Source organism: Fukomys damarensis, unplaced genomic scaffold, assembly GCF_012274545.1.
Source record: "Fukomys damarensis isolate Sample0158 unplaced genomic scaffold, DMR_v1.0_HiC HiC_scaffold_34, whole genome shotgun sequence".
Taxonomy (NCBI): Eukaryota; Metazoa; Chordata; class Mammalia; order Rodentia; family Bathyergidae; genus Fukomys; species Fukomys damarensis.
In genome coordinates, this window is record NW_022900946.1 from 9,721,171 (window position 1) to 9,747,945 (window position 26,775).

The following is a 26,775-nucleotide window of genomic DNA, read 5'->3' on the forward strand; positions in this document are numbered from 1 at the left end:
GGGGCCGCTTCCATGGCAACGGGGCGGGCCTAAACTCCGGGCTCAAATTCCATAGCGGCTTTGGGTTATCTTGGGTAGGGATTTCAACCCTCTGGTTCAGACTCCCAAGTCAGGAAGGGGAGGGAGGAGACTGATAGAGCTCTAAAAGGCTCCTGTGTTTACCTCAAGCAACTGAGGTGCTGGAAACTTTATCCTGTTTGTGCGATTCGGTTCAACATGTGCCAAGCACCGGTGCAAATGCTGTGAACAGGACCGACAGAGTCCTTCCTCTTAAGAGATTTACATGGTGGAAGAGGGGAGTAATAGTGTTAGCAATACAGCTAACATTTACAGAGCACTTATCATGCCCCAGGTACTGTGTTAGTGAACACTCTGTATGCATATCTCTTACCTAGTGGGAGACCACTAGGGATGGGTCCTAGCCGGCTAACTCATTAAAAACCACGATTTCTGTTTTCTTCTCGGATAATCAGGGACTTAAAAGCCATTTTTGCAATTAAAAAAAAAAAAGAGAATAGAGAAGTGACTTTCCATTTGGGCCCACACATGTTCTGTAGATAATTTAAAGCAGAACAAAGGCAGGCGTGGCGTTACTTGCCTGCAGTCCCAGTACTCTGGAGGCTAAGGCAGGGGGCTAATGCGAGTTCCGGGTTAGCTTGGGCTACCTAGTGAATTCAAGACCAGCCTGGAATATATAGTGAAATCTAGTCTCAATAAATAAATAGCAGAACAAAGTGTGACTTTCATTTTGTTATTCTTTGTTACTATAAAACATTAAGTCAAATCCCTTCTCAGCTCTGCATATGGGTATATTAATCATTTGGGGAATGTCAGTCTAAAAGTAGCAAAGCATGGCTGATTAGCCCTAAGTTTATATAATCGTATCTTCCTTCAAGACTAAGAATCCAAAGATAGTTACAGGGACATATCAGCTACCCCAGAAATCTCCAGCCACTGTTCTAAACCTATGATCACCTGGATTCCAGGAAAAACTGAGCCCCAGATAACTGAATCCACCACAAATATAGATAGACCTTTCAGCCAGGAGGATTCCAGAGCTACTATTATAGACAGTTAAGTTAGAAATTAATATACAGTCAGAGAGGGATAGGACTTTCAAGGAAGTAAGCATGAAAAATAAAAGCAGAATTGTGGCTTGAGGTGAATCTGAAGAGAGCCAGGCCTCAGGATGGAAAAGCAATAGATAGGCCTACATGTCTCCTTGGAGATGAACAGCAACTTGAGATTATACTGTAATTAGCACCAGTGGACCCAGTTAGGCATCAGACACAGGTGGGTGACCAGAACACCTGGACCCATATTCCCCTCCCTTTCCAAGAATTCCTTTGATCTTTCCATGTACCCTTGCTATATCACTCATTTCCCTATTGGATCAATATTAGCTAAGCTGCTATACTTGTCATTTTATAGGTTGTAGTATGATCCATGTTGGACCCCCATTGTGATTTTGCTGTACAAATTATCCCTGACAAAGAGCCTCAGTGGCCAAACATCCCTCTCCTGTTTCTTGGGAGCTTTCTCTTAATAAACATTTCCTACTCTTAAACTCCTTTGTCTCTTGGAATTCATTCTTTGATATTTGGGGGACTTGAACTTGGCACATCTGACATCTAGCAGGTTGGGAGTTATATTTTTTCCTGTATCAATACTAATTGGGACATTATTACAACAGCCTCAGGAGGCCGATTTCAGAAGAATTTTGCAGAGTAGAAGGGAACAATAACAATAAAAAAGCATAGGAAAAGAGCACAAGCAGGCTATAAACCTGGAAAGAATTTTAGTGATTTCTTCATTCCGGGGTTGAGGGAACTAAGAGGTGAAGCAAAGTGAACAATTATAGGGTCTTTTGTAATCATGGCTTGTGACCTTTCACCATTCTTTGTGTTCTTCCCCATCTTATTTTTCCTTCTGCTAGGGGCATAAAAAGCACAAGCATGGTGCAAAAGTTATTGCAATTATATCTCATATCACTCTTATGATAGGCACTTTTAAGATTGTTTTGTTTCTGGCAAAGTCACACTATGAAACAACAACAAAAAGTCTTACTATGTAATCCAGGCCAGCCTTGCTTGAACTTGCTACGAAGCTCAGGTCGGCCTCAAACTTATGCACCTTTTGCTTCAGCCTCCCTGTGCTGGTATTACAGGTGTGATAGGCACTTTTAAGAGTCCGGTTTTACATATGCAAAAATAGGCACCAGAATGAAGGTCAGTAAGAGAGAGACGTGATAATACGGTGTTTAGGTAGAGAAGTTTGGCAGAAAATTGAGGGATTTTTCTGTCATCTTGAACCTGTTACTTTTTCTTCTGATACGTATTTTCCTCTGATTTCCAAAAGGGTACAAATGTCTCAAGGCTTTGGAGCAGCAATTTTTTTCTCTATAATGCTTTGGTGAATGTATTTTCCAATGACAACAGAGATGTTATCTCTATACAGGTAAGTTTAAAAAGGGCAACTTCATGGAAAATTTTGAAGGCTTCAGACCCTAGGAGCTTCCATACTGTGTAACCAATTATAATTTTACAGGCTCTGGCTTGCAGTGCAGACTACATTTCCCAGCGTGTAGGTCACTTACCGGAAGCACAGGTCCCGTATCATGGGCGCACAATGCACACTGGGGATTGTAGTTTCTGGAGGCACAACAGTTTCTACTGCCCGGGAAGCAACCACAGGAAGTACGGATCCTGAGGGGTGGAGTCCAAGTGGCGGCGGCTGTTGCGGTTGCCAGGAGCCCGCGTTGCCGCCAGAGAGACCAGTAACATGGCGCGGGGGAGGAGGAGAAGGAGGCGACGGACCGAGGTGCACTCTGTCAGAGCCATTTGAGCTACTTGCTTTCTGACAAGGCCCGAGGCGAGGGAGGAAAGCTGACAGCGCCTCGAGTGATCAGGTGTGTGCATGAGCAGTGGACTCGATCTCAGAAGCATCTGGGTTGAGAGGCGACCTGATGAGCAGAATTGGCGCCCTGTGGCGCTGAGGGTGAGCTCTGTGCTGGGTTCCCGGGTATCGAGCCCTTTGAAGACATCAGGCTTGGGAAGGCGGGTCCCGAGGCTGGGTAACAGCGGGCGCGGTGGTGGTGCTCGGATGCTGGCACCGCCCGGGTGGGTCCTCCTCGGAAGAGGGGGAGGTGAGCATGGGGCGTTGGGGTGAGGCAGAGGGGGACGTGTGGGAATTCACTGGGCCACGCGGAGAGCCCCTTCTGTGATGAGACTGTCGAGCCTCCTCTGACGAGTCGTCCGCAGGGTGTGCATTGGCCATTTCTAAACGCCGGTTACCACAGCCAAAGGCCCTAGGAGCTCTGTTTACTCTACCTATGCAACTCGGGCATAAGCCTGGGGATAATAAAGAAAATTCTCTTGATCGTTCCAGATGCTGCTAGGTGGGTCCTGGCCTTTTGTTTCTCCTATCCGGTTAGAATTCCAGTCTCCTACCCCAGGTGCAAGCAAATGATACCCATTCAGAGGTTGATTTTATGGGAGAGGTCTGGAAACAGTGAGGCAAGGAAAGTGCTGCCCACCCACTTCCCAAAATGTTTTCAAATTACCTTTGAATCTTACCAGGAACCAAGCTGTGTCACTGTCCTCCGAGAGTTCGTAAGCTGGTGATAAAAATCATCACCACCATTGGCCACTTCGCAAGAAAAGCAGCTCCCATTTATTGATGCTTTCTGCTTATTCCGCAGAGTGCTAATTGCCACGGATGCATTAGTCATTCAATTCTCACAGAATCCCTTTGAGACAGATATACCCTGATGGTGTCTGTTTTACAGACAGGGAAACAGGTGCAGTGATGCTAAGTGTCTTGCTGTGAATGTACCTGAATAAGAGATTTTCCTCTGTGCTGCCTCTACAAGAAGTCTATGTGTGGCTGAACTATTGTGTGTTATTTTTACCATTGCTTCCAGTGACATTTCTAGCAGAGTGCTGGGAAGGCACAGATAGGACAAGTCTAGGGCTTGCAAAGAGGCTGTTGTAGTCAGGGCTTTGGCAAGGGAAAACATTAAACACAGGATGCATTATTTATAGGATTATTTTATGATAATTACCCAAAAAGTGAAGTACAAAGTAATGCAAGAGATTAGCCACACACTAGAGGCCCAAAGAATCCAGCCACGGGCCTGGGTCCCAGCAATGTCCCACAAAAGTCCAGCTAAAGGATTAGAGTCCAAGGCAGTGTCCTCCACAGGCGCACCAGTGGCCTAGAGCACACGGCATTGTCTCAATTTTGTCCGTTTTGAGGATCTGCATCCAGAAGGTCCAAAGGACAGGGGTGGAAGCCAGAAAACCTGCGCCAGTGGGGTGAAGGATTTCTGTCTCTAGGCTGAGGGATCCACATTGGAGTCAGGAAGTGATGCTCACAGTGAAGATCAGAGCTCCCCTGATGAGAACAGCAGTAGCAGGGCCCTGAGCTCCTCCTCCTATGAGAACAGCCAAGTTTGCATCAGGAAAACCACTCGCAGCAAGCTTCTCCTAGAAAATCAACAGCCCACGATCTCCCCCTCCAATTCTCTTTTGATGGCTCTTGGTAACGATCCTCAGGTGGATCCTTCATACCAAGGCCACGTTGATTCAGTTCAGCTGGGTGTTACAGGTTGACCCTTAGTTAATCCACCATAGAGGCTTGTTTGGACAAGGGTCAGTACTCTGGTGTAAATGGGGAAGACAAGTCATGTCTGAACCTGCCGCAGCTGACATTAGTGCTGGAAAGTCATGCTTGATGGTAGAGTATGGGACAGCAGATTTGTGGTTAGCGTGGCCTTGTAAGTGAAGGCACAAAATAAAGCCTTGCTGACAATGATAATTGTGGTGTGAGAAACATATCGCCTTCTTGCTTAATCATGGGATGTAGACTGCTCAATTTTTAAATGGCGACCTTTGCAGTTTAGAGGCACCAGTTTCTTTGGGAACCGGATCATCCAGGAGCTACTGTACCCTTCTGTAAATTCCATTCTACCTTGCTAGTTTATTTGCTGCATAGTCCACTCTTTTCTTTTTCTTCCTAATTTTCATTACTGCTTGAGCTAATTGCTCTCACGCATTTATTCAATACTTTTGTGCAGTGCCTACTGTGTGCGAACACTGTTCTGTGTCATGGGGGTCCAGTGAACTAGACCAAGAAGGTACCTGTTCTTATGGAGCTTACATTTTGGAGGAGGAAGACAGACATAAACCAAGGAAGTAAACAAGATAATTTCAGATAGTGGTAAGTGCCACGAAAAGTAGGAGACAGCCCAGTAATGTACTAGTGACTGAGGTGGGGTTAACCAGGGTGGGATAATCAGGGACAGGAGACGTTCAGGCTAAACTGAAGGATAAAAAGGATCTAGTCATGCTCTATTTGGTATTTTTTTATAATCTCCCTCTTAGAGCTTGTATTTGAATAGTTAATGCATTGTCATGTTATTCTGTAATAATATATTACTGTGTATCTGTGATATGTAGGGCATGCATGCACTAAGGTATGTGAATAACTTACTGAAGCAACGAGGAGAGGAAATATTTCTATGATGTTAAAACTGTTGATACAAAGGTAGTTCATTTAAAAATTTTTTTCAGACCTTTGAAATTGAATTTCAGGTTTGCATATCCATGGAAAGTATATTACATTATTTGTACAAGAATGTAATCATTTCCTGTATTACTGAGTGTGTAAATTGTGTTAAAAATACTTTGAAATATTTTTAGCATAAATGAATTTATTTGGATTTCTTTCAAATCTTAGTTACTGCATTTTGGTTGTTAAAATATAACAATATGGGTATAAACCTAGACTGAAAAATGGGTGTGTGATAAATTATTTTGTTGATTTTTTTTCACTTTTGCTTTTCTGTTTGTGTACTTGTTTTTGCAGAAGTAGGGATTGAATAGGGCTCATGCATAATAAGCAAGCATTCTATTATTGAGCTGTTAAAAAAATTGATATAAGTTTGCAAAATAGTGACTTTCACACTCTGCAGAACAATTTCTGTGAAATTAAACTCACTTTGCATAAATTGAATAGAATAGAAATAATTACAGTGGATGGAAAAGTGGGAAGAAATTTTGTAACTGATAAAACTATCAGTTGATCAGAAGTAGCAATGTATCTTTTCTTTTTTTTTTTTCTTGAGGCAGGGTCTCACTATGTAGTTGAGACTGACCTGGAACTCACTATGTAGCCCAGGCTGGTCTTGAACTCACAGCGATCCTCCTGCTTCAGCCTCCCTAGTGCTGGGATTACAGGCATGTGCCACCGTGTCCGGCACAATTTGTCTTTTTTTTATAATGTAGTCATAATTTCAAATTTGCTTTTTCCTCATTTTCAGTTGTATTATAATTTGCCCCTGACATTTCAGGGTACTAAATTTTTAAGTATTCTGAGATTCAGGGACAGTATCATATTCTGTCTTCATGTTTGCATATCCCACAGCATGAATTCAGTGTTAAGTAGTTAATTGTTCCAAAATGAACACTTAAACATTATTGTATTGAGTTTTCTGCTTCCATAGTTTACCAGTTCCCTTGCTGATTATGATTCTAATAGTGTCTCTTATTCTTTTCCCTTGTCTATATAAAGGAAACAGTGCCACGTATAAGGCTATGCAAACAGGCAATCAGTAAATATATAGCATTGCTAAGGAATGATTATGGTGGTTGATCCTTCTTTTTTTTGGTACCAGGGATCAAACTTGGATCCTTGAACTTACAAGGCAGCTGGCGGAACCACTGAGCCAAGTCCCCCGGCCCTGTGGCTGATCCTTCTGATTACCTGGGCCATCACAAATTCCCAGAAACTATGAAATTACTGGGCTGTTATTTTAAGTAACTTGGTGATGTTTCCAATTTTCAGTAGTAAAATAAAGAATTAATCCCAGGGCCAAACAATTTTTTGTTTTCTACTGCTGACTGCATTGGCTAATGTCCCTGGAGTCAAAATATGTCCTTTTTTTTTTTTAATATAGGGTCTCATTATGTAATGAGACTGACGTGGAACTCAATGTGTAGCCCAGGCTGGTCTCGAACTCACAGTGATCCTCCTGCCTCAGCCTCCCAAGTGCTGGGATTACAGGCGTGCGCCGCCACGCCCAGCTTTTTTTTGTTGTTGTTTTTGAGATAGGGTCTCCATCTGTAGTTAAGGCTGGCTTTGAATTTACTATGTAGCCCAAGTTAGCCTCGAACTTGTAGCAATCCTCCTGCTTCATGCACCACCATGCCCTGCAAAATATACAAGTAATAGCTTTTGGACTTCATAATAGAAAAATAATTTTAAAAATTAAATTGTTTAAACAACCCTCATTATGCTACAAAAAGCATTTCTACTATTTGTTTGTTTATTTATTTATTTGGTTCTGGGGATTGAGCCCTGGACCTTCACACTGAGATATATCCCCAGTCCTTTTAAAAATTTTTCTTTCAAAACAATTTCTTTGAAACAAGATCTCACTAAGTTGCTCATTTGCCTGGGCAGGGTTCAGATTTGCTATCCTACCTCATCCGCACAGAGTGCTGGGATATCAGACACGTGCCACTACACCTGGTTGGATTTCTGCTTTCAGATGATACAGTTTTTCTTGTGCTGTATAAATAGGCCTTATTGAAGAAAATACATTATTTTCTTTTATAATCTAAAGATAGCGAAATGCTACAGAGCTTTTGTTTTCTTTAATTCTTAGTACTCTCTAAACTATATTTATATTTAAAGATTGATTTGCATGCAAAAATATTCATAAAAATTTAACATATGAAAACAAGTCTTAAGTGGATGAGATCTTGAGGTGCTTTTATAACCTAGAATTAGCTTCTAAACAATGTGATATTTCAGGGCAGGGCCAGTTCAAGGACTCGTGAATTCTAGGAATATTTCATGCTCTACAAAATTTGACAGATAATTAAGATTGGTTTTTCTCAGTATGTTCAAAGTAACATTTTTCTTTCTTGTAGTGTGACTGTGGGAAGATGGAAGAGTATGAAGAGTTCTGTGAAAAAACTCTTGCCGGAATCCAAGAAACATCACTATCCACAGAGAGCGTTCTACCCAGTCCGTCTGAAAGCATCTCACTGATTCGTTTCCATGGAGTGGCTGTGCTTTCTCCACTGGTAACTTTCTTTTTTTTTTTCAGCTTTAATTGAGTTTATTGGTACATTTTAGGGATACAGTACAGTTACATTCATTGTTGGGATCTTGTACCTGTACATGACAAGTCTTGATTCTCATTTTTTCCCCTTACCTCTGCCCTCCCTTCACCCCCTCCTCCCCTCCCCATCTACAAACACTTTATTTTCATTCTCTCACATTTTTTTCTTTTCCCTTTTTACTCTTCCGCTACCCATCCCACCTTCCCTACGCCTTTAGCTCCTTTCTTCCCATTTCTAAATGTCAGTAATCTTATTAGAATCGTATGCATTGTTGCAGATTATTTACACCAGGGAAACTATTAACTTTCTTTAAATAATTTTTTTCTCTAGTGAGCCGCAAAAGCAGCTCACAGGAAAACAAAGAGAAGGCTTATAAACACTTAAAAGATGGCTGATGTTTATTCACAGTTACAGAAATACAAATGAGTTATAATTTTTACCTTCTAGATTTGTGAAGGTCTGATAGATTCTAGTGGGGGAGTTGCCCCTTAAATGTACTTTTGCTAAGAAAATCCACTTACAGGGGAACAAAGATGTGCTGTGTATATCTAATAACTGATCAGTATAAATTATATGCCATAACATGAGCTAAAACAGATAATATCAACAAGTGTGCAAAAGGTGATATGGGAACCAGGGGAGGAGACATGGCATGGGAAAGAGGAAAGGGATTAGCAAAAAAAAAAAAAAAAAAAAAAAAAAAGCTGTAATATGTACATGTAACCACTCCCCGAGATGATTATAAACTGTGTGAATTGCAAACAATAGAATAAAGTTGTACTAATAGAATAAAATAAATTCAATTAAAAAAAAAAAAGAAAATCCGCTTTTCTTTGGGCGAGCAGTCAGTGGCATTTATCAGAACTTAAAAGTATATGTAACTTTGATCAAGCAGTTTCACTTTTGGGGAATAGCCTGCAATTACAGGTGTGCTCAGACAAAAGTTATACCAGCGTTGTTGAAATTGAAAGAGGTCGACAACCTGAATGTCTACTAACAGTGGGCGGATTTAACTGACTGTAGTCTATTTTATAGAGCTGTATAGCGCAGGCATAGGAAGATGCCCTCGAGCTACTGCATGCAGCCTCTGGTGGGAGCCAGTACAGAGTTAAAAGTCTAAGCTCTGGAGACCTCTGGGCTGGATTCAGAGCATTGTTTTGCCACTTACCTGCTGGGTGAATTTTTGCTCCATTTCCTTGTTAAATGAGAATTAAAATGGTACCCACTTCATGAGTCTATTTTGAAGGTTAAATCAATTAATACATGTAAAATACTTAGCCTACTGCCTGGACCCTAAGTGGTAACTATTTGCATTTTTAAAAGACCACGATCGTTTTTGTTGGGTAAGGGAATATGAAATGAGTGAGAAGACACATTTTTTTCATCATCTGTGCGTTGATACTCATTGAATATTTACTAATGTAATTGATTTTGTTTTAAATCAGAAAATTAACATTAGTGAAACAGTAAGTTAAAAATGTGTTTTGGTATAACAAGTGTTAAAAGATCGGTATTTTCTATCAACTTTTTGTAATGAAACTTTTCAGCATAAAATGGTTCAAAAAATAATAGTGACCACTCGTATCTACCATTTAAATTCAGCAATTTTTACACATTTTTGTTATCTTTGATTTATTGTTTGTGATTTTATCTGTGTATGTACACATATACTAAAACAATTGATCTTGCTATATATTTTCTAAACAAAAGGACCATATATTTTGCTATACAAATCCCAATGCCATTATCACAATTTAAGCAAAGTAATAGTATTTAATATTCTATTCATATTCAAATTTTTTACTTACACTTAAAATCTTTTTCTTTTTTTTTTGGTTTTTTTGAGACAGGGTCTCACTATGTAGTTGAGATTGACCTGGAACTCACTATGTAGCCCAGGCTGGTCTCAAACTCACAGCGATCCTCCTGCCTCAGCCTCCCGAGTGCTGGGATTACAGGCGTGTGCCACCACGCCCAGCCTAAAATCTTTTTATAATGTGTATCCAGAGTTCATAAGTAGCGTTAGTTTATTATGTTTCTTTAATCTCTTTTTGTATAGAGCTATCCCTCTACTTCTTTACAAACTTTTTTTTCGAACATTGAGTTTTTAGAGTCCAGGCCTCTTGTCTTTTAGAATGCCTTCCATTTTGAATTTATCAGTTTTTCTTCATAGAGATAATTAGTTTGTTCCTGTAGTCTCTGTAGCTCCTACAGACTGGAAGTGAAGTGTAAAAGTTTGCTTAGAGTCAGGTTAAACATTTTGGGCAGGAACTCAAGATGATGCCATCTGTATCATACTAAGTTAAATCAGAAGTCAGGTAAGTTAGCTCCATTAGTATAGTTTAGTTTGAATGGTTGCTTACCATGATGACTACTGGTCGGTCTTTAAAAATCAGACCTTTCCCCGCTTTTTGATTAGCAAGCAGACTATGATGATTCTTGTGTAGCATGCAAGTAGGAGAATTTTTTATTTATTCATTTTTTTAATTAATTAATTTATTTTAATTAAATTGAATTTATTGGTACATTCTAGGTAGATGGTACAGTTGCATTCATTACTGGGATCTTGTACCTTTACATGCCAGGTCTTGGTTCTCATTTTTTCCCCTTGTCCCCACCCTCCCTTCACCCCCTCCTCCCCTCCCCACCTTCAAACACTTTAATTCCATTTTTACATTTTCTCATATTTTTTTCCTTTTCCCTTGTTCCCCTTTCCCTTTCCTTCTAACTGTCCCTATACCTTTGGTCCTTTTCTTCCTATTTCACATTGCTAATTGTTCCGTTAGGATCTTGAGTACTATTTTAGTTTTTCACACCAGAGAAACTATTCAGTATTTGCATATGTGTGACTTATTTATTATTCATTTTTTTAAATTAGTTGATATTTATCACACATGATGGATATGTTCATTGGGAGAGGAAAAAGTTTTAAAGCAATACTTTTATCAGCTATTTGATAACTATTGCCTTATTGTATAGAGTGCATGACTCCCTTAGTTTCTTATTTATAAGCAAAATCTTATTCTTATAGATTTATGTGTTTGTATGTTGTATTTGAAAAATGAATATTGCAGGGTTAGAATAATTTTTATGACATGTTTTCCATTTGTGAAAAGCTATTAAAGTCTTAACTTCCCAGGACTTAACAATTGAATGTGCTATAAAAAGAGACAATGTTTGGAAACTCATTTTTTAAAACATGTTTTTCTTGGAGGTGATAGTGAGATGGACAAAAAATGATTTTGTAGCCAAATAAAACATTATCGGTTTCTTTTATCATGAAACCTTTGAACATTTTCTTGAAGCAGCAGAGGTTAAATATGCCCCGATTAGAAGATTAACTGACCGAGCGAACTGAGGTATTTACCAAATGAAAACCTCAGCATTGGCCATAGGGACTAATTTTATCTTTGTCATTTTAGACCATTTGCTAAAAGAACAAGCTTTTGTCTGTTTGTTTGGGTTTTTTGTTGTTCTGAGAAGGGGTCTTGCTATGCAGTTCAGGCTGGCCTTGAACTCAATATGTAGCCCAGGCTAGCCTCGAACTTTCCTGCCTCCACTTGCTGAGTACTGGGCTTACAAGTGTATGCCATTTTTTTTCTTTTAGTTAACTTTTCTTTGTCAATCGAGAATAATTTACATTCAGTGAAATGCACAGATCATAAATGTTAAAGTTCCTTGAGTTTTGATGCATGGTATAAGTGGTATTCACTTTTGTAGCTCACACCTACACAGAATGCTTTTATCACTGCATATCTTTTATCACTGATCCCAGTCCGTATCCCAACTAACGTTCAAATTTCTTTCAGTACAGATTAATTTTGCCTGTTGCCCTGTGGTTTTAACAGTTTTGAGTCAAGACTTCCTGATTTTATATTTTTGTCATTGAGACACAATTATATATTTTTGTGTCTTGCAGCTTAATATTGAGAAGAGAAAAGAAATACAACAAGAAAAACAGAAAGCACTCGATGTAGAAGCAAAAAAGCAGGTTAATAGGAAGAAAGCTTTGTTGACTCGTGTCCAGGAGATTCTTGAAAATGTCCAGGTGGGTGATTCAAAAATCTTTTAGGCTATAATTCGGAAATCATAAAAAGCACTGATGAGATATGTTTGCAAATAACTAACTGCTAATGTGCTTTACCGTTGCTTGAGAAGTTTCATAATTTTGAGATATTTCATTTCACTTCAGAGAGAATCCAATTGCTCGTCAGTAGCGCCCAGTACTTGAGTCAGAGGATACTTAGACAGTGAAACTATACACTGAATATAATTGCTTATTGTCTCTGTCTTATGACTCTAAAAACATTGGATTCTCAGTGACAAAGTGATAGAATTGACCATTGTAGTTATCCCCTGAACTAATCAGACTATCGACTAAAGGATCTTTTCATTCTCTGGTAAAGTAAATAACTGTCCCCAAATTTTTGATGAAAATTCCGCTGTTAGATACAAAAAAATGCAGTGTAGATTAAGTAGAATTACCTAGATATGTTCTATATCCAATTGAAATCATTAAATAATGCACCCACATCACTTGCAATGACTGTATTTTTATTTAGATTAATGTAAATTTGTATAAACAATTTGTTTTAAGGTCTGGGTCATTTCATACTAAAAAGAAAAATGAATTAGATGAACAAATCGTTTCTGCCATGCGTAGCACTATTTTACTAGTTACTGTTTGTTTTTTAACAATCTTAGGAATTTGTGGTTTTTCTTTGTGATTCCTACTAGGTAACATGTATCTTATGAACCTTAGAGTATTTCTTGCTAACTGCTACCTTCATTTCTCTGTAAATAGTTAGGAATGTGGATAGTAGATTGTACTTTGCAGATTATAATTACTGTTGAAAACTCTAATAATTTTAATAAGAAGAGGTGGGTTTCTGACTTACTGGATAATTCTCATTATTGTAACAAAACTGGCATACTGTTTTTGGTCCATAGAGATGTCAAATATGCTAGAAATGAAATTATTGTTGTGTTCCAAAGCTTTCTATTTAAAATAGCATACGCAGTGTTGAACTGTGATGAATTAATTATTCAGGTAAAAAAATTTTATATAATGCAAATTTTCAGTTCTCTTTCACACGTAAAATTTTTGATTTTATGATAGGTTTTATTTATTTTTTTTATGTAGCTTGTTTAACCAAAGGATTATTTGAATGGTATACAAAAAGTACATAGCTGCTGAATATCACAACTGTGAAATGTGAAAGATTTTGTATAAAGAAATAATGTTTTGGGCCGGGAATTTAGCTCCGTGGTTCCGCCACCTGCCTCGCAAGCGCAGGGACCCGAGTTCAATCCCCGATACCAAAAAAACAAAGAAACAAAAAAAGAAATAATGTTTTGCCTGAACCTATGACCATATTCATGGATTTGGTGAATACACATCTGTTTTGGTTTATTTCGGTCTTGAGGCAGTGACTAAGTACAAATCCTTGTACTCTGTTTATTGTGTACTACCTGGAAACCACTGTGTGTCTTGGGATTTGTAAGGTAAAACCAGAGTGCCACATGGTGTAGGAAAAACCAAATAAAACAAAACAAAGAACAAGCACACACAAAACAACCTCAAAATCTTTTAATATTGAGAACTTTGGGGTTTATGTTCATATCATAATTTAGTGATTTCTGCCAGTTTACTATGTGCTTGTACAGTCTTTAGCAAGTAGCCTGGTTCACTTTTCTTTTGCAAAGTTGAAATATTTAGATACAAAATGTAATTTTATTTTTTCTGTTAGATGTCCTAAATATATACTTTTTCTCAGCTTAATACAGCAAATAACTATTTCACTTATTCCAAAATGCATTAGCAGGTTATTGTTTTAACGTACTACTAGTTAATCTATTTGAGTTTTGTTTTGTAAATTGGCTTTTAAATTGAAATATTCCTAATTTCTAAGTAATTTAAGCTACATGGATGACTTATTATTTACTACAAATTTGCTTCATTTTATGGAGTTTTAGTGAAACTTTGGGGTGAGCATGAGTAATTCATTATTACTGAATTGTTTTTTGCTTATTCAGTGTCCTAAACAAGTTTTTCTTTCTTAGCGCAGGAATCATTCATGTAAGACATTTAATTACTTGGCATTTATTGCATATATTTTTATCCTCAGATAGGTATCATAGAAGGAATAGCTGTTGATGTTAATAACATGTAGCCAGAAGAAAGTTAAGGAAAGGGCTTCTATCTTGAGATTAAATTATACATGAATATATGTGTGTGTGTGTGTGTTTACATTTTATAAAATAGTTAATTTTCTCTTTTAATAAATAGGTTGTTTTTGTTAGTAATCTGATTCCCATGTGATATACCATAGAAACTGTCTCTGTTTTTGCTTGTGTTTTCAAATGTCACAATTCAGAATCTTCAGTTTTTGTTGTTTTAGAAAACTATGAAGTCAAGAGCTATTTGTTCAATGAAGAAATATTAATTTTTAATGTCCTTTTTAGGTTAGAAAAGCACATAAAGCCAGTGATTTTGATCAGTGGGAGGCGGAAACAGTTTATTCTAATTCAGAAGTCAGAAACTTGAATGTTCCTGCTACATTTCCAAATAGCTTGCCAATCCCTCCTGAGCACACTACTTTAACAAAGTTTGAAGAGACCCCTGTGGTTTCGCCCATTGATAATGAGGACAAACATCTACCTAATGGAAGAGAATTAGCTAGAGATGCGGAAGGATTCAATTCTCCAGAGCAATGTGATCATTCAAATAGTCACACTGAAACCGAAGCAGCTCCAAAGATCTCCTCAGCAGCACCGAAAGGAACTCTTATTTCTGAATGTCTGCTCTCAAGGACTGAAGAACAGGCTCTGCCAGTTTTGGTAGAAGTCATCCCGGACCCCTATGTAATGAGTCTTCAGAACCTGATGAAAAAGTCAAAGGAGTATATAGAAAGAGAACAATCCAGACGCAGTCTGAGAAGCAGTACAAGGAGGAGTGTTAACGAGAGTCACTCAGACAAAGAAAATGATGCTTCGAAAGTGAGTGAGTGTGTGAAGGAGAAATCCCCGCTGATGGGCAAACACTGTGGCTCAGCGATTCCTGATAAACTTAGCCTTAATAAATCAAACGTTCTTCTCCAAGGTGCTTCCTCTCAACCAGGCAGCACGAATACATCTGTTTTAGCTAGCTTTTCTAAAGTAGATACTCCTGTCCAAACGGGGCATCCCACTGTTCCGGATTCTGAGGCTGATTTTAAAGTTATTCCCACCTCTATTACTGAAAATAATGTGATCAAAAGTCTTACAGGTTCCTATGCCAAATTACCTAGTCCCGAGCTAAGTGTGAGCCCTAAAATGCATCGCAGGCGTTCCAGGCCATCTTCAGCATGTCACATACTTATAAATAACCCAATAAATGCCTGTGAGTTAAGCCCTAAAGGAAAAGAACAAATGGTGGACGTAATTGTTCCCGATACTGATGAAAAAACAAGTGTGTTTGAAACTGTGCCAAAGTTACCAATCGATTTAGCAGGAGTTTGTGCAAGCAGGACTTACGTCAGCAAAACAGCTACCAAAGCCATGGAAACTGTGGCTGTAGGTAAATCAAGTCAGGTGCGTCAGTCTTTGGGAAATGACTTAGAAGACAAAGTTACACAGGGACTCGCTGCTGTGGAAGGCCAGTTAACCTCTGAGGCCAGAGGAACACACACAATGAGTAATACCCCTTGTCCTACAGGGCCCACATTGCAGGATCCATATGTCAGTTCCGGTCAGTGTATAGCGAGTCAAAACTTGGGAACAGTGAGTGGATTCAGGTCAGTGAGTGTGTTTGAGAAAAACTCCTGCAATTCTCAGATGGAACTGAATAAGTCTTACACTGTAAAAAATCCATCTCCTTTACTGATGCAAAACCAGCGCCATGGACAGCAGATGGACACACCTATGGTGTCCTGTGGAAGTGAACAACTTTTGGATAACAGCTTGGAAAAAGTTAAGCGGAGACTGGATTTGGATCTGGACAGTATGCAGAAGGAAAACTGTCCTTGTGTCATAACCACCGGCATAGCTGAACAGGAGAGACAATATTTGCCAGAAAAAAGATACCCTAAGGGATCTCTCTACATTTACAAGAATAAAATACTAGAAACTAGCACAAAAGGTAAGGACACTTGGAAGTGTTTGATAGCTCCCAAGAAGGTGGATTTTTGTTTTAATACTTTATTTGTTTTTAGACAGGGTCACACTAGGTAGGTTAGGGTATCCTGGAACTCACTAGGTAGGCCAGGCTGGCCTCGAACTTGTGACAGTCCTCCTGCCTCAGCCTCCTAAGTGCTGGGTTTATAGGCCTGTGCCACCACCCTGGCTTGTATTAATACTTTTAATTGACATTTTGCAAAATAAGCAGTTGTCTTCCTCTGTTCGTGAGGGCACTGAATTTCATTTACCTTACTGAAGAACATGATTAGCCATAATTTATTGGCATTTGTTAGGCTTTTGGCAATAATTTTTATATAAATAATGAAGCTTTCATAGTGCACTTGGAACTATAGAGAATATTAATGACTAGAAGAAACAATTCTGTGAAACATCATGGTTTCAGCTCAGTGTGTGGCCATACCTTTGGGTGTGATTTCAGATGTTGTGCCGTTATGCCCTTTCATTTGAAATCAGGTCTTCATGTGTAGTTGGCCCTTCAGTAAACTAATTAATACTAAATTACTAGAGTACACATCACAAATAAGGCTTGGGGTGGTGTTTGAAGAATGATTCTTTGTGGATCAACTTTACTTTGTATTTCTTTCTGTTGCATCCAGTTTTATATGAAGAGCTTGTTAATGCATGTATTTCTCCTTCATTACTCTTTCCTTTGTTGTCCTGGTTTGGAATTCTTCAGTGCTGATAAAGAAGACATAAGTAAATTATGTTGTTAAGACTTCTGAGAAAAAACAATGTTAGGGCAGAAAGCTTTAAACCAGCTTTATAAGAGCTCTGTAAGAAAGCAGTCGGTATCTGGGAGGCCACCTTGGATTTTCCAGGTACACAGCTTAGCATGGCTAAAAGCTGCCTCTGACCAGCAAAAGAACACAGGATCAGCATTGCAGCAATTCTGGCAGTGCTTTGATAAGCATACAGGATGGGGTCAGTCACGGGGACCACCAGGTAGCTGTTAAAATGGGCAAGGGAGACAGTGTAACGTGTAACACTGGTGGGCCCCTGGAGTTCTTCAAATAGAGCCTAGTGGATTCCTGTCCATTGAGCGGTTCCTCGGAGGGCCTCTTTCCTTTCTTGAAGGTTATAATCTGCTGCTTTTCCAGTTGCTCTTGCCTTGGAAAAACCACACATTTGCAAATGCTCAACACAATGTACTTAGGAGCAAATTACGGGAAGATTATAGCAATAAGATAAAGGCCCATGATACACTTGCCTTCAGTAAAAGTCACTGACTCTGTGTTTGGAAGGAATGATTCTTTGATCTGTGAGTGAATACTTGCTGTGTCCCCAGCTGTTTGATATCTCAGTGTGTCCGTGTTCCTGTACTTTCTGTTTAGTTAGCTTGCGTAGTCATACTGATTTCTCTTCATTTTTAAGTTAGTATTATTGATTATTAATTAGACTATCTGGAATGGCAATCCACAGTATGTTTTGGAACCTCCTCAAGCTAAGAAAGGTTTATACCATCATAGTATCCTTTCCTTGAGAATCAAAACAAAGCAAAGCTACAAGGTACAAAACCCGAGATCCTGGAGTAGGGCAGGGGCCAAAAGAATGAATAGTGGTGAGGTTTAGTTCAGGACCACATGTGGAAGTTGATTAGATCTGGAGACTCCGGCTTCCACATTTAGTCTCGGCTAATCAGGCCAGATCGTGATGGGATCTGTTGAATGAGTGGGGACAGGTGACGGGACGCAAGCCTTTCTGTCTCTCTGAACGTGAAATAAGGGGAATGGCAGGCGTCATTGTGGTTCAGCCTGGTGTCCTGGCTATGTCTTGCTTCAGTGATGTCACATCCAGGAACACTCTCTGGTCAGAAGCATAATTTATTCGTTTCTTTATTGGGTACCAAGGATCAAACTTGAGACCTTGCGCTTACAAGTCAGGCAGCAGAACCACTGAGCTAAATCCCCGCCAGAAGCATAATCTAGGTTGATGGTATTAAATAGCAGTCAAATAGGTAGTGAATTTTCTCAGTTGAAGGGTCTTATTTCTTTTCAGAAGGTGAGGAGCTGCTACAAAGCAAGATGTTAGCTTTTGAAGAAATGCGGAAGAGACTAGAAGAACAGCACGCCCAGCAGTTATCCCTACTCATAGCTGAGCAGGAAAGGGAACAGGAAAGATTGCAGAAGGTGAGAGTCACAATGGTGAGGGACTAGGGCTGGTGAGTGACAGTTACTCATGGACACCTAAGGATTTGGGCTCTGTCTAAAATACTCAGAATTCCTGTGGCTCTTAATCTAAAAGGATCATTAGTTTTGATACATAGGTAGTATTTTTATTTTCAAAATGGGGTCTAATATTTAGATCTGTATCTAAAAGTAATTATGTAATTTATGAAAAGGTACTTTAATCCTTAATTCAAAACATAAAATGATTTTTTTTTTTTTTTGAGACCAGGTCTCTATAATTCAGGCTGATTTTGAACTCACTGTGGAGCTCAGGCTGGCCTCAAACTCATAGCTTTCCTCCTGCCTCAGCCTTCCAAGTGCTGGGATAACCCAGGCGTATTGCTACTGTGCCTGGTTCAAAACTTACATTTTTAAAAAGTGTGGTATAGATGCTGAAATACATAACCTGCAAGAGCAATGTCATACCAAGGATACTTGTTTTAAAATTATTATGGTTATCGTATCATTTGATTTTTTTTTCCTCTCATTGAGTTTATTGGTACACTTCAGGTATATAATACAGTTACATTCATCATTGGGATCTTGTACCTTTACATGACAGGTCCTGGTTCTCATTTTTTTTTTTTGAGAGAGAGAGAGACAGGGTCTCTCACTATATAGTTCAGGCCAACCTCGAACTCACAGAGATCCTCCTGCCTCAGCCTCCCAAGGGCTGGGATTACAGGCATGTGCCACACACCCACCCTCTATCATCTTTTTAAATCAACGAAATAAGTTTTCATAATTTTGAGGGAGGAAAACTTGAAATAAATAATAACTTGCTGTCAATTATATATAGTTTTGACTAACCCTAAAATAATAACATTTTGGGATATAACTAAATAAAAAAATCGCACATGTTATAATAAACTGTTAATCTATAGGAAATAGAAGAACAGGAGAAAATATTAAAAGAGAAGAAGGTGATTACAGCAGAAGTCTCTGAATTGAACATTAACCATACGGTAGAATTAGAATGGAGAAAAATAAGTGACTCTGGCTTGTTGGAAACAGTGCTGTCTCAAGTGGACTCATTCCATACTTCGAATTCCCATACTTCTGGTAAATATGGAAAAATCCTTTTCATTTGGAAAAAAGTTATTTCTCAGTAAGGTATTTTATGTTTAACACTTTAACATTGTAGCTTCCTTCTTGAATCCCATGTCCATCCCAGTGCTGTTTGCCAGCTGCTTAGTGACCAGTGACAGTGAAATCACATGTTAGATCAGAGAGCCCCGGGAGCAGGTGTTCTGAGACGAGGGAAATGTCGGGGCGGCTCGGGGCCCCACCTGCTCACCCATGTGGCAGGTGCCACGCTGCAGGTGCAAGTGCTGTCGTGATCTCAGTGCTGTTCCCTCCTCTAATTCCCCGGTCCCTGCCACCGTTTTATCTTCACAGCATCTCGAGACGCTGTTCGTGTTGAAAAGATCCATCTGTGTATAAGCCTAACAGCTGTAAATATTTTAAGAGCGCTTGTGGATCAGTTTCGGGGGCAGTCATTCTGAACGAGGGTGTGTGTTTCTCTAGGTTTCACAAATTCTGCTCTGCAATATAGCTGCGGCTCTGCAAACGAGGTACCGTTCTACCTCTGGGGATCATCGACCAGTGGCGTGACCACACTCTCAGTACCAAGGCCCTTTGGAAGGGGCCAGCCTCGATGGTCTCAGGTGAGCAAATGTACATCACAGGCGTCAGTGACGTGCGTCATCTGTCTAACCAGCAATCTCCGTTTTTTTTTCAAGAGCTACGTTACTTTAGTCCGTACAAAGAAGCATCAGCATTTTGGGCATACATCAGGTAGCTTAGCTTTCGGTACAGACGAGAGTACATAGAGCAAATACGGAGTGAGGAATTCAGTTCATCGTAATAGATTCAGAAAAGACAGCTGAGGGTTGGGGCTGCAGCTCAGGGATGAGAGGCTCGCCTCGTATGTGTGAGGCCCTGGCTTCCGTCCGCAGGACTGCACCAACGGAAAAGACTTAGGTGTAATGTTCAGCTTCTTAAAACATTGTGTCTGTCTTATTTCTCTTAGGTTTGTAATCCAGAAGTACAAGTGAAGTTTAACAAAATAACTGCCGTGGCAAAGGGATTTCTTACTCGTAGGCTTATGCAGACGGATAAGCTGAAGCAACTTCGACAAACTGTAAAAGTAAGATCGCTGTAAACCTTCTGTATTTCACTTCCATCTTAGTTTCAGCCTTCCGACAGCTGAGGTGACATTAGATCCGAAGTTTTTTAGTCACTGGTATTTTTAAGTGATTATTACTCTTTTTTTTTGCCAGACTTCCTTTAAAAAAAAAATTCTCATTAATGGCTTTGGTCAAGAATGACAGCGTAGTAATAAAGAAAACAGATTTGTTTGTTGAGCCCCTACAAAGATCACACAGCTCCCTTTTGAAGTACTTTGAGGACTTCTTCCCAGTTGTACTTGCTCTGACAGAAAACTAACGTGAGGGGTGGCAGGAAAAGGCTCTGCTCTCCCAGGCTGTGAGGCGGTCAGAAGCTGTGTGGGTGCTTGGGTCTGTGGCTGGGATCTCTTCAGTCGCAGTGAGGAGAAGCCTGAATTCATCTTGGCCTCATACCAGGAAAAGGCTTTTGCTCATTCCATGGGGAGTGAGTACTGGCTCTGATTTCTTTGTGGTCCTCATCCTTCCTTTCAGTGCTGAGGGCGTTTTGAGGAACAGGGGAGTCTCCGCTTTAGCCTCTGTCTTTCCCACCCATCTCCCTGTGCAGCCGAGCTCTTGTGCCTTTCAGTTCGCAGCCCGCTCGCTCACAGAGGGCGCCTGCACTGAAGGCTGGGCTGAGGCCCACCCAGAGGGAACCCAGCCACAGAAGTGTGGGGTGTGCGGGGAACTACCAGTTCTCCTCGGTTAAGTTCATTCATGTGTGTGAGTAAAGGTCATAGTTTTTTTGGCTGGTGACAACTTGCTGTCTCTGTAGTTTGTCCCAAGAAAGTTCTTGTTTAAGTGAATTTTGGAGAAAGAAAAAGACTTTCATCAACCTCACTTCAGAGGAAGGAGGTACCAAGTTCCTTCCCACACTTATGCGTAGTATCTTAAAGCAGCAAAATCGTTTTCAGCGATCAGCACCTGCGTCCTCGCTCCGTGCGTCCGCGGCACATCGTCACACAGTCTCTCAGTCTTCTGTCCGGCCCAGCCATGTCACACTGGCCGCTCACAGACTGAGAGCTTCCTTTCTGACCTCTTCAGTGTGGCTCGCCCTTCTGCCGTTGAGTGGGATAGGCCTTCGTCACAGACACGAGCTGTGGGGCTGGCCCCGTCCTTGTCCAGGTGCTTCCACGTCATCCTTTCGCCACCGTAATCATCTGAGTCTTCATGCTCAGTATCCAGACACCAGGCCTGGCACCCAGGCATCGCCGTGGACGTCTCCACCGGGCCCGGTTTACCACTAGGCGCAAATCGAAATTCAGTAGTAGGTTCAGCAGCATCGTCACTGACTTCTTTTTTCTTTTTGCTTTTTATTTTACTGGTGCATTTTAGAGAAACATAATGACAGCATCCAGCATAGGGAATTTGTTCCTGTGCATGATATATCTTGCTGCTTCTTTTTTCCTCATGCCCCTCCCTTCCCTCAGCCCCCTCCCCTCTTTATCTACAAAAGCCTGGCAAAGAGATTCTTCTGTTTCTTCTCCAGATCCTGCACTGATCATAACAACCAGTCACTTTCCCAGATAAGCATTTCAGTCCCTGGATGCCGCCTGTAAACTAATGGTGGGTGTGCAGTGAGACTCCTATCTGGAACCATCTAACTGAGACAGGTGGCCCCCAGGGACGGAAAGGATGCGGATGCAGAGGCCATCACCATTCTGCACGGCCCTGGCATCTGGCTGCAGCCCCAGAGCCCCCCAGCCGGCCCAAGAAAGGTCCCTGCAGCAGGGAGCACAGAATCTCAAGGTCAGCGGGATCCGGGACACAGCGATCCCAGCTAGCTGCAAACCGCCACCCTCCCAATTTAGAAACAATGGGTGAATGGAGTCGTTTTATACTTTTTGTCTTACTGGAATGTGAGTGCTGTTTGACATATAATCAGTTATAGTTTTATTTGTGTTCATAGTCACTTCGGACTGATTGAGAAAAATGGAAATTCAGAGATCCTAAGTCTTTTGTAGAACATGTTTTTGAAGAAGCATTTCTTTTTTCAGGATACTATGGAATTCATGAGAAGCTTTCAGTCTGAAGCGCCTTTAAGGAGAGGCATCGTCTCAGCACAGGATGCATCCCTTCAGGAGAGAGTGCTGGCACAGGTAAATGCACCTGTCCTGGCAGCTGATTGGTTCCACTAACCATCGGAGCCCCAGCCATGGAGATGTTTCTCTTGTCATTTACTCGCTAAAAATAGGTTTCAGCGACAGCTACTTCCACTTTTTTCTTAAAATAAAAGAAGCAGACATAGCATATGTTGTATTACTGAACTCTAAATTCATGTTTTAAACATGGACAATATTTTCCTCTCCTGTACACAGTTGCGCGCTGCCCTGTATGGTATTCATGACATATTCTTTGTAATGGATGCAGCCGAAAGAATGTGTATTCTACAGCATGATCGAGAAGTTCGCAAAGAGAAAATGCTCAGGCAGATGGTATGTGATTTTTTTCTCCTGAACATGGTTCTTCTGGCTTGACGATATTCGATGCTGAATGTCATTTTTTGTTGACTGCAGCATCCTTCTGATAATTCTCGATCACAGGAAATTCCCAGGGTTACTAGTAACATTTATGTTTGTAGACAGATATAAAAGAATTCATTTATTAATTTACTTTTTAGTTTACTTAATTTATGTAAGATGTTTTCATTCTTACACAGTGAAAGAATTGTACATTTGAATTGGATTTTGAAGTTGAAGCCTTGAATGTTTTCCTTGGGTGGCTTTCAGAAAACCACCTGCTGCTTCTGATTGAATTTGCTTAAAACTGTCCTAGGGATTTTTGCAGGTTTTTTTGTTTGCTTTGTTTTGTTTTTGAGATGCAGTCTTGCTGTGTAGTCCAGGCTAGCCTCAAACTCACAGCAGTCCTGCTACCTCAGCCTCCAGGGTACTGGGATTACAGGTGTGCGGCACCACGCCCAGCTTTTCTCTGTTTTTGAAATCAAAGTGAGAACATAGATTCCGCGTTATTTGATACCCTGTAAATCAGACTGGTGACAGTTTGTGGTTTGAACTGATAATCCAAGTGCAGTTGGCCTAAGAAAAACAAGCAGAATTTATGTTATTCCACTGGGGAAAGCTCATTAATCTTTGGAATCAGGCTGCTTCGATTACAAAGAAAAACTAAGTTAACTGTTAGGAAATATTGATACAGTGAAGTTTTTCCATGCAGTTTGTGATAGTCCTATATTACGACAAAGTGGTGTTATTGGCACTAACGAGTAGAGTTCTGTTACTTTTATGCTTCAAAGGATAAAATGAAAAGTCCACGTGTGGCTCTTTCGGCTGCAACACAGAAGTCTCTGGACAGAAAGAAGTACATGAAGTAAGTCTTTTTCCTATCAGGTCACATTGTCATCGCTCAGTTAATTTTAGTCATCTGCTGGTCTGTGTATATATTTTGAGTACATGTGCTGCACAAGCAAACGTATATATTTAAATTGGTAAAGAGCGCTTAGTTCCCTTTTCTGCATTTGAACTGATAGAAATTGCCTTTTTTTTTATAGAATCATTAAAATCAGTTTGATTTCATCTTTTGGTAAATGTACCCGTGACTTCATTTGTCAATGTTCAACTTACATAATTGATAGTCAATCAAATATTATGAGGTCAATCTTTATATTCAGTGTTTGCCTTTTTTTTTTTTTTTTTTTTTTTTTTTTTGGTATTGAGGATCAAACTTGGGTCTTTGTGCTTGCGAAGCAGGCAGCGGGACCACTGAGCTACATCCCCAGCCCTTCAGTGTTTGCTTTTATACCATTTAAATACATTCTTTTTCTGACGTCCTAAAGATTTCCTGGGAAGAGAAACATGATAGGAAATGTTTTCTACTAAACTTTTTAAATTCTTCATGCTTGAAAGTAGTCTTTCCTATGCTTAACACAGGCCTTTCAAGTAGTAGAACAGCTTCTAAATGATTTTTTTCTGTCAAGTATATCACATTTGAAGCATTTTTCCTCCCTTCTCTAAATGTATTATTTACATCCTTATCTTTATAATTTGGTAGAGTTGCTGAAATGGGAATGCCAAATAAGAAATTTCTGGTTAAACAAAGTCCTTCTGAAACAAGGTGAGAAAAACCACTTCATCTCAGTGAGAGGCTTTTCTTTCCCCCAAAGAAAGTTTTATAAACCCCAACCTCCCTCCTTGTTAACGTTGTTCTGTTCTACATCTGTGAGAACGGCTCTCTGAGCTAGAGGGTCTTCAGCTCCAGATGAACGCCACATGTCCACTCGCGGGGGCTCCGTGGATCATGCTCTCTCTGGCTGAAATGTGAGCTAAATACGTCTTGGTTTCAGGCCACGGTCATGGGCATCTTTGGTATTTATTTAAAACCCTTAGAAAGCTAATAGCATTTCGGACATGTTTCCTTCTCTTATAAAACGAGTGGTATTTTCTCCTGTCATGTGTTTGGAAAGTTGGCTTTTGTAAGGCCTGTGAGTAAATGATATACAAGCCCGAGAGTTAATGCATCTGTTGGATACCTCTTTCCTGATAAAAACCCCAGGAATAGGCTATTAGTGACCAAATCATAAGCAGCATTGATGTGCTGTCACCCGTCTGCTTGGCTTTGTGGCAACGTGGGTCATATCATTGCCTAGACGACTTCCAACCTCACTGTCACTATCTTTCACCTGTTGAAAGAAATGAGAAAAAAACGGTATTCTTTTGAATTAATTGTTTTATTTGTCAACAGAGTCCTTCAGCCAAACCAAGGACAGAATGCTCCTGTTCATAGGCTACTTAGTAGACAAGGGTAAGACTGCCACACCCACGGATATTTACAAATACTCAAAAAAAAAAAATTCAAGATTAGCCTTGAGAAAGAAATAGCATTATAGTGTTCTTAATATTAAAGGATAACTTTCAAATATGATAAAGTTCATACGTAGTTCTCTTACAAGTTTTGTCTTCAAAGCTAACCCTCTTTGTGTACTGTTGTGTAATATATTTTAATTTCCGTCTCAGGTTGGCATGTTTTTCGTTTTCATTTCAGACCATATTGTTCATTAACTATTTTTCAGTACCCCTAAAGTAAGTCTAGTATCCCGGAAGCAATTCTCCAACAAAGTAGGAGCCATGCTTACCATCTCTTGCAGAAACCTAAGTGGTTTTCCTCAGTGTGTGCACGCGTGAGACTGAAAGACTTTTTCAAGCTTATCTGTGCTTCGAACATTGATGCAACGTGGATGTTTCATTGAACATTGAACATTTAGATTTTAATGCAAGTGACTTATTAACTTTTCTGTATTCAATTAGAACCCCTAAGACATCAGTGAAGGGGGTTGTGCAGAATAGACAGAAGCCTTCCCAGAGCAGAGTGCCTAGCAGAGCGCCTCTCTCAGGTGTGTAGAGAACAAATCCCTGAAGCCCATTCAGTAGAAACACGGGCACAGCTGCCCCTAACACAGGCTGCGTGACCGGAGTATGTTGTCTTTCTTTGCCACCATAATGCTGGCGTATTCCTGGGCATTTGCATTTGCGATCTGGTGTTATGATCTTGTGACAGTTGGAAAATCTTAATAAAATGGTGGCTGCGATCTTCTTTCTGTAACAGTTCCATGGAAAACACTGTATTTTTTATTCTGAAAACTCTATGGAATTATCCAGGTTTAATTCAGAAAACTTTTATAAATGAGTGAAAGTTAATGATGCCTGACACTACGCAGGTCTGTTCGACACGGAGCAGTATATTGCCCAGAAATATTTGTATCTGCACCTAAGGGGATGAAGAATTTCTCCCTCTGTCCACAAGGTCACCAATGAATATGCAAGGTGGGAAGGGATCAATGAGAATCTTGAAACTGAAAACTATTTTTAAATTATTTATGGTGGCAAGAAGACAAATTCAGTGTTGAGCTAACATTTGCTCCTAACCAAATGCTTCATTATTTTGTAGATCTCTTTAAGACACTTTAATTGAGCTCCCTTAAAATCACGTGATGATTTAAAAATACTGCATTTTAACTATACTGCTTTCTAAACATTGAAAAGATAGGTAAATTAATTACCAGGCAGTGAAGATTGGGCTGTTAAATACTTATAATCTTCCCACTAGAAAATGACAAGTTTTAAAGCTTTTATTACTAAGTGATTTCCTCCAGGTTAGGAGGGGCAAGCAATATGTTTTTTTTTT

At 39.9% G+C, this 26,775-nt stretch overlaps 1 protein-coding gene across 7 annotated transcripts in view; it reads left to right on the plus strand.

Moving 5' to 3' along the window:
• Positions 1–2,718: 2,718 nt before the first annotated feature.
• Ccp110 (centriolar coiled-coil protein 110) overlaps positions 2,719–26,775 on the plus strand; it is a 27,271-nt gene continuing 3,214 nt past the window's right edge. Inside the window, exons 1-15 of one of the 7 annotated variants that reach the window (XM_019205362.2) lie at positions 2,719–2,908; positions 5,078–5,220; positions 7,938–8,093; positions 12,052–12,180; positions 14,598–16,251; positions 18,309–18,436; positions 19,360–19,537; positions 20,003–20,142; positions 20,508–20,624; positions 22,638–22,739; positions 22,959–23,075; positions 23,891–23,964; positions 24,646–24,708; positions 25,336–25,395; positions 25,899–25,984. In XM_019205362.2, the coding sequence (XP_019060907.1) occupies positions 7,953–8,093; positions 12,052–12,180; positions 14,598–16,251; positions 18,309–18,436; positions 19,360–19,537; positions 20,003–20,142; positions 20,508–20,624; positions 22,638–22,739; positions 22,959–23,075; positions 23,891–23,964; positions 24,646–24,708; positions 25,336–25,395; positions 25,899–25,984 (2,989 nt within the window). In that variant the 5' untranslated portion in view covers positions 2,719–2,908; positions 5,078–5,220; positions 7,938–7,952. The other 6 variants (XM_010610056.3, XM_019205363.2, XM_010610057.3 and 3 more) reach the window with 6 other exon arrangements.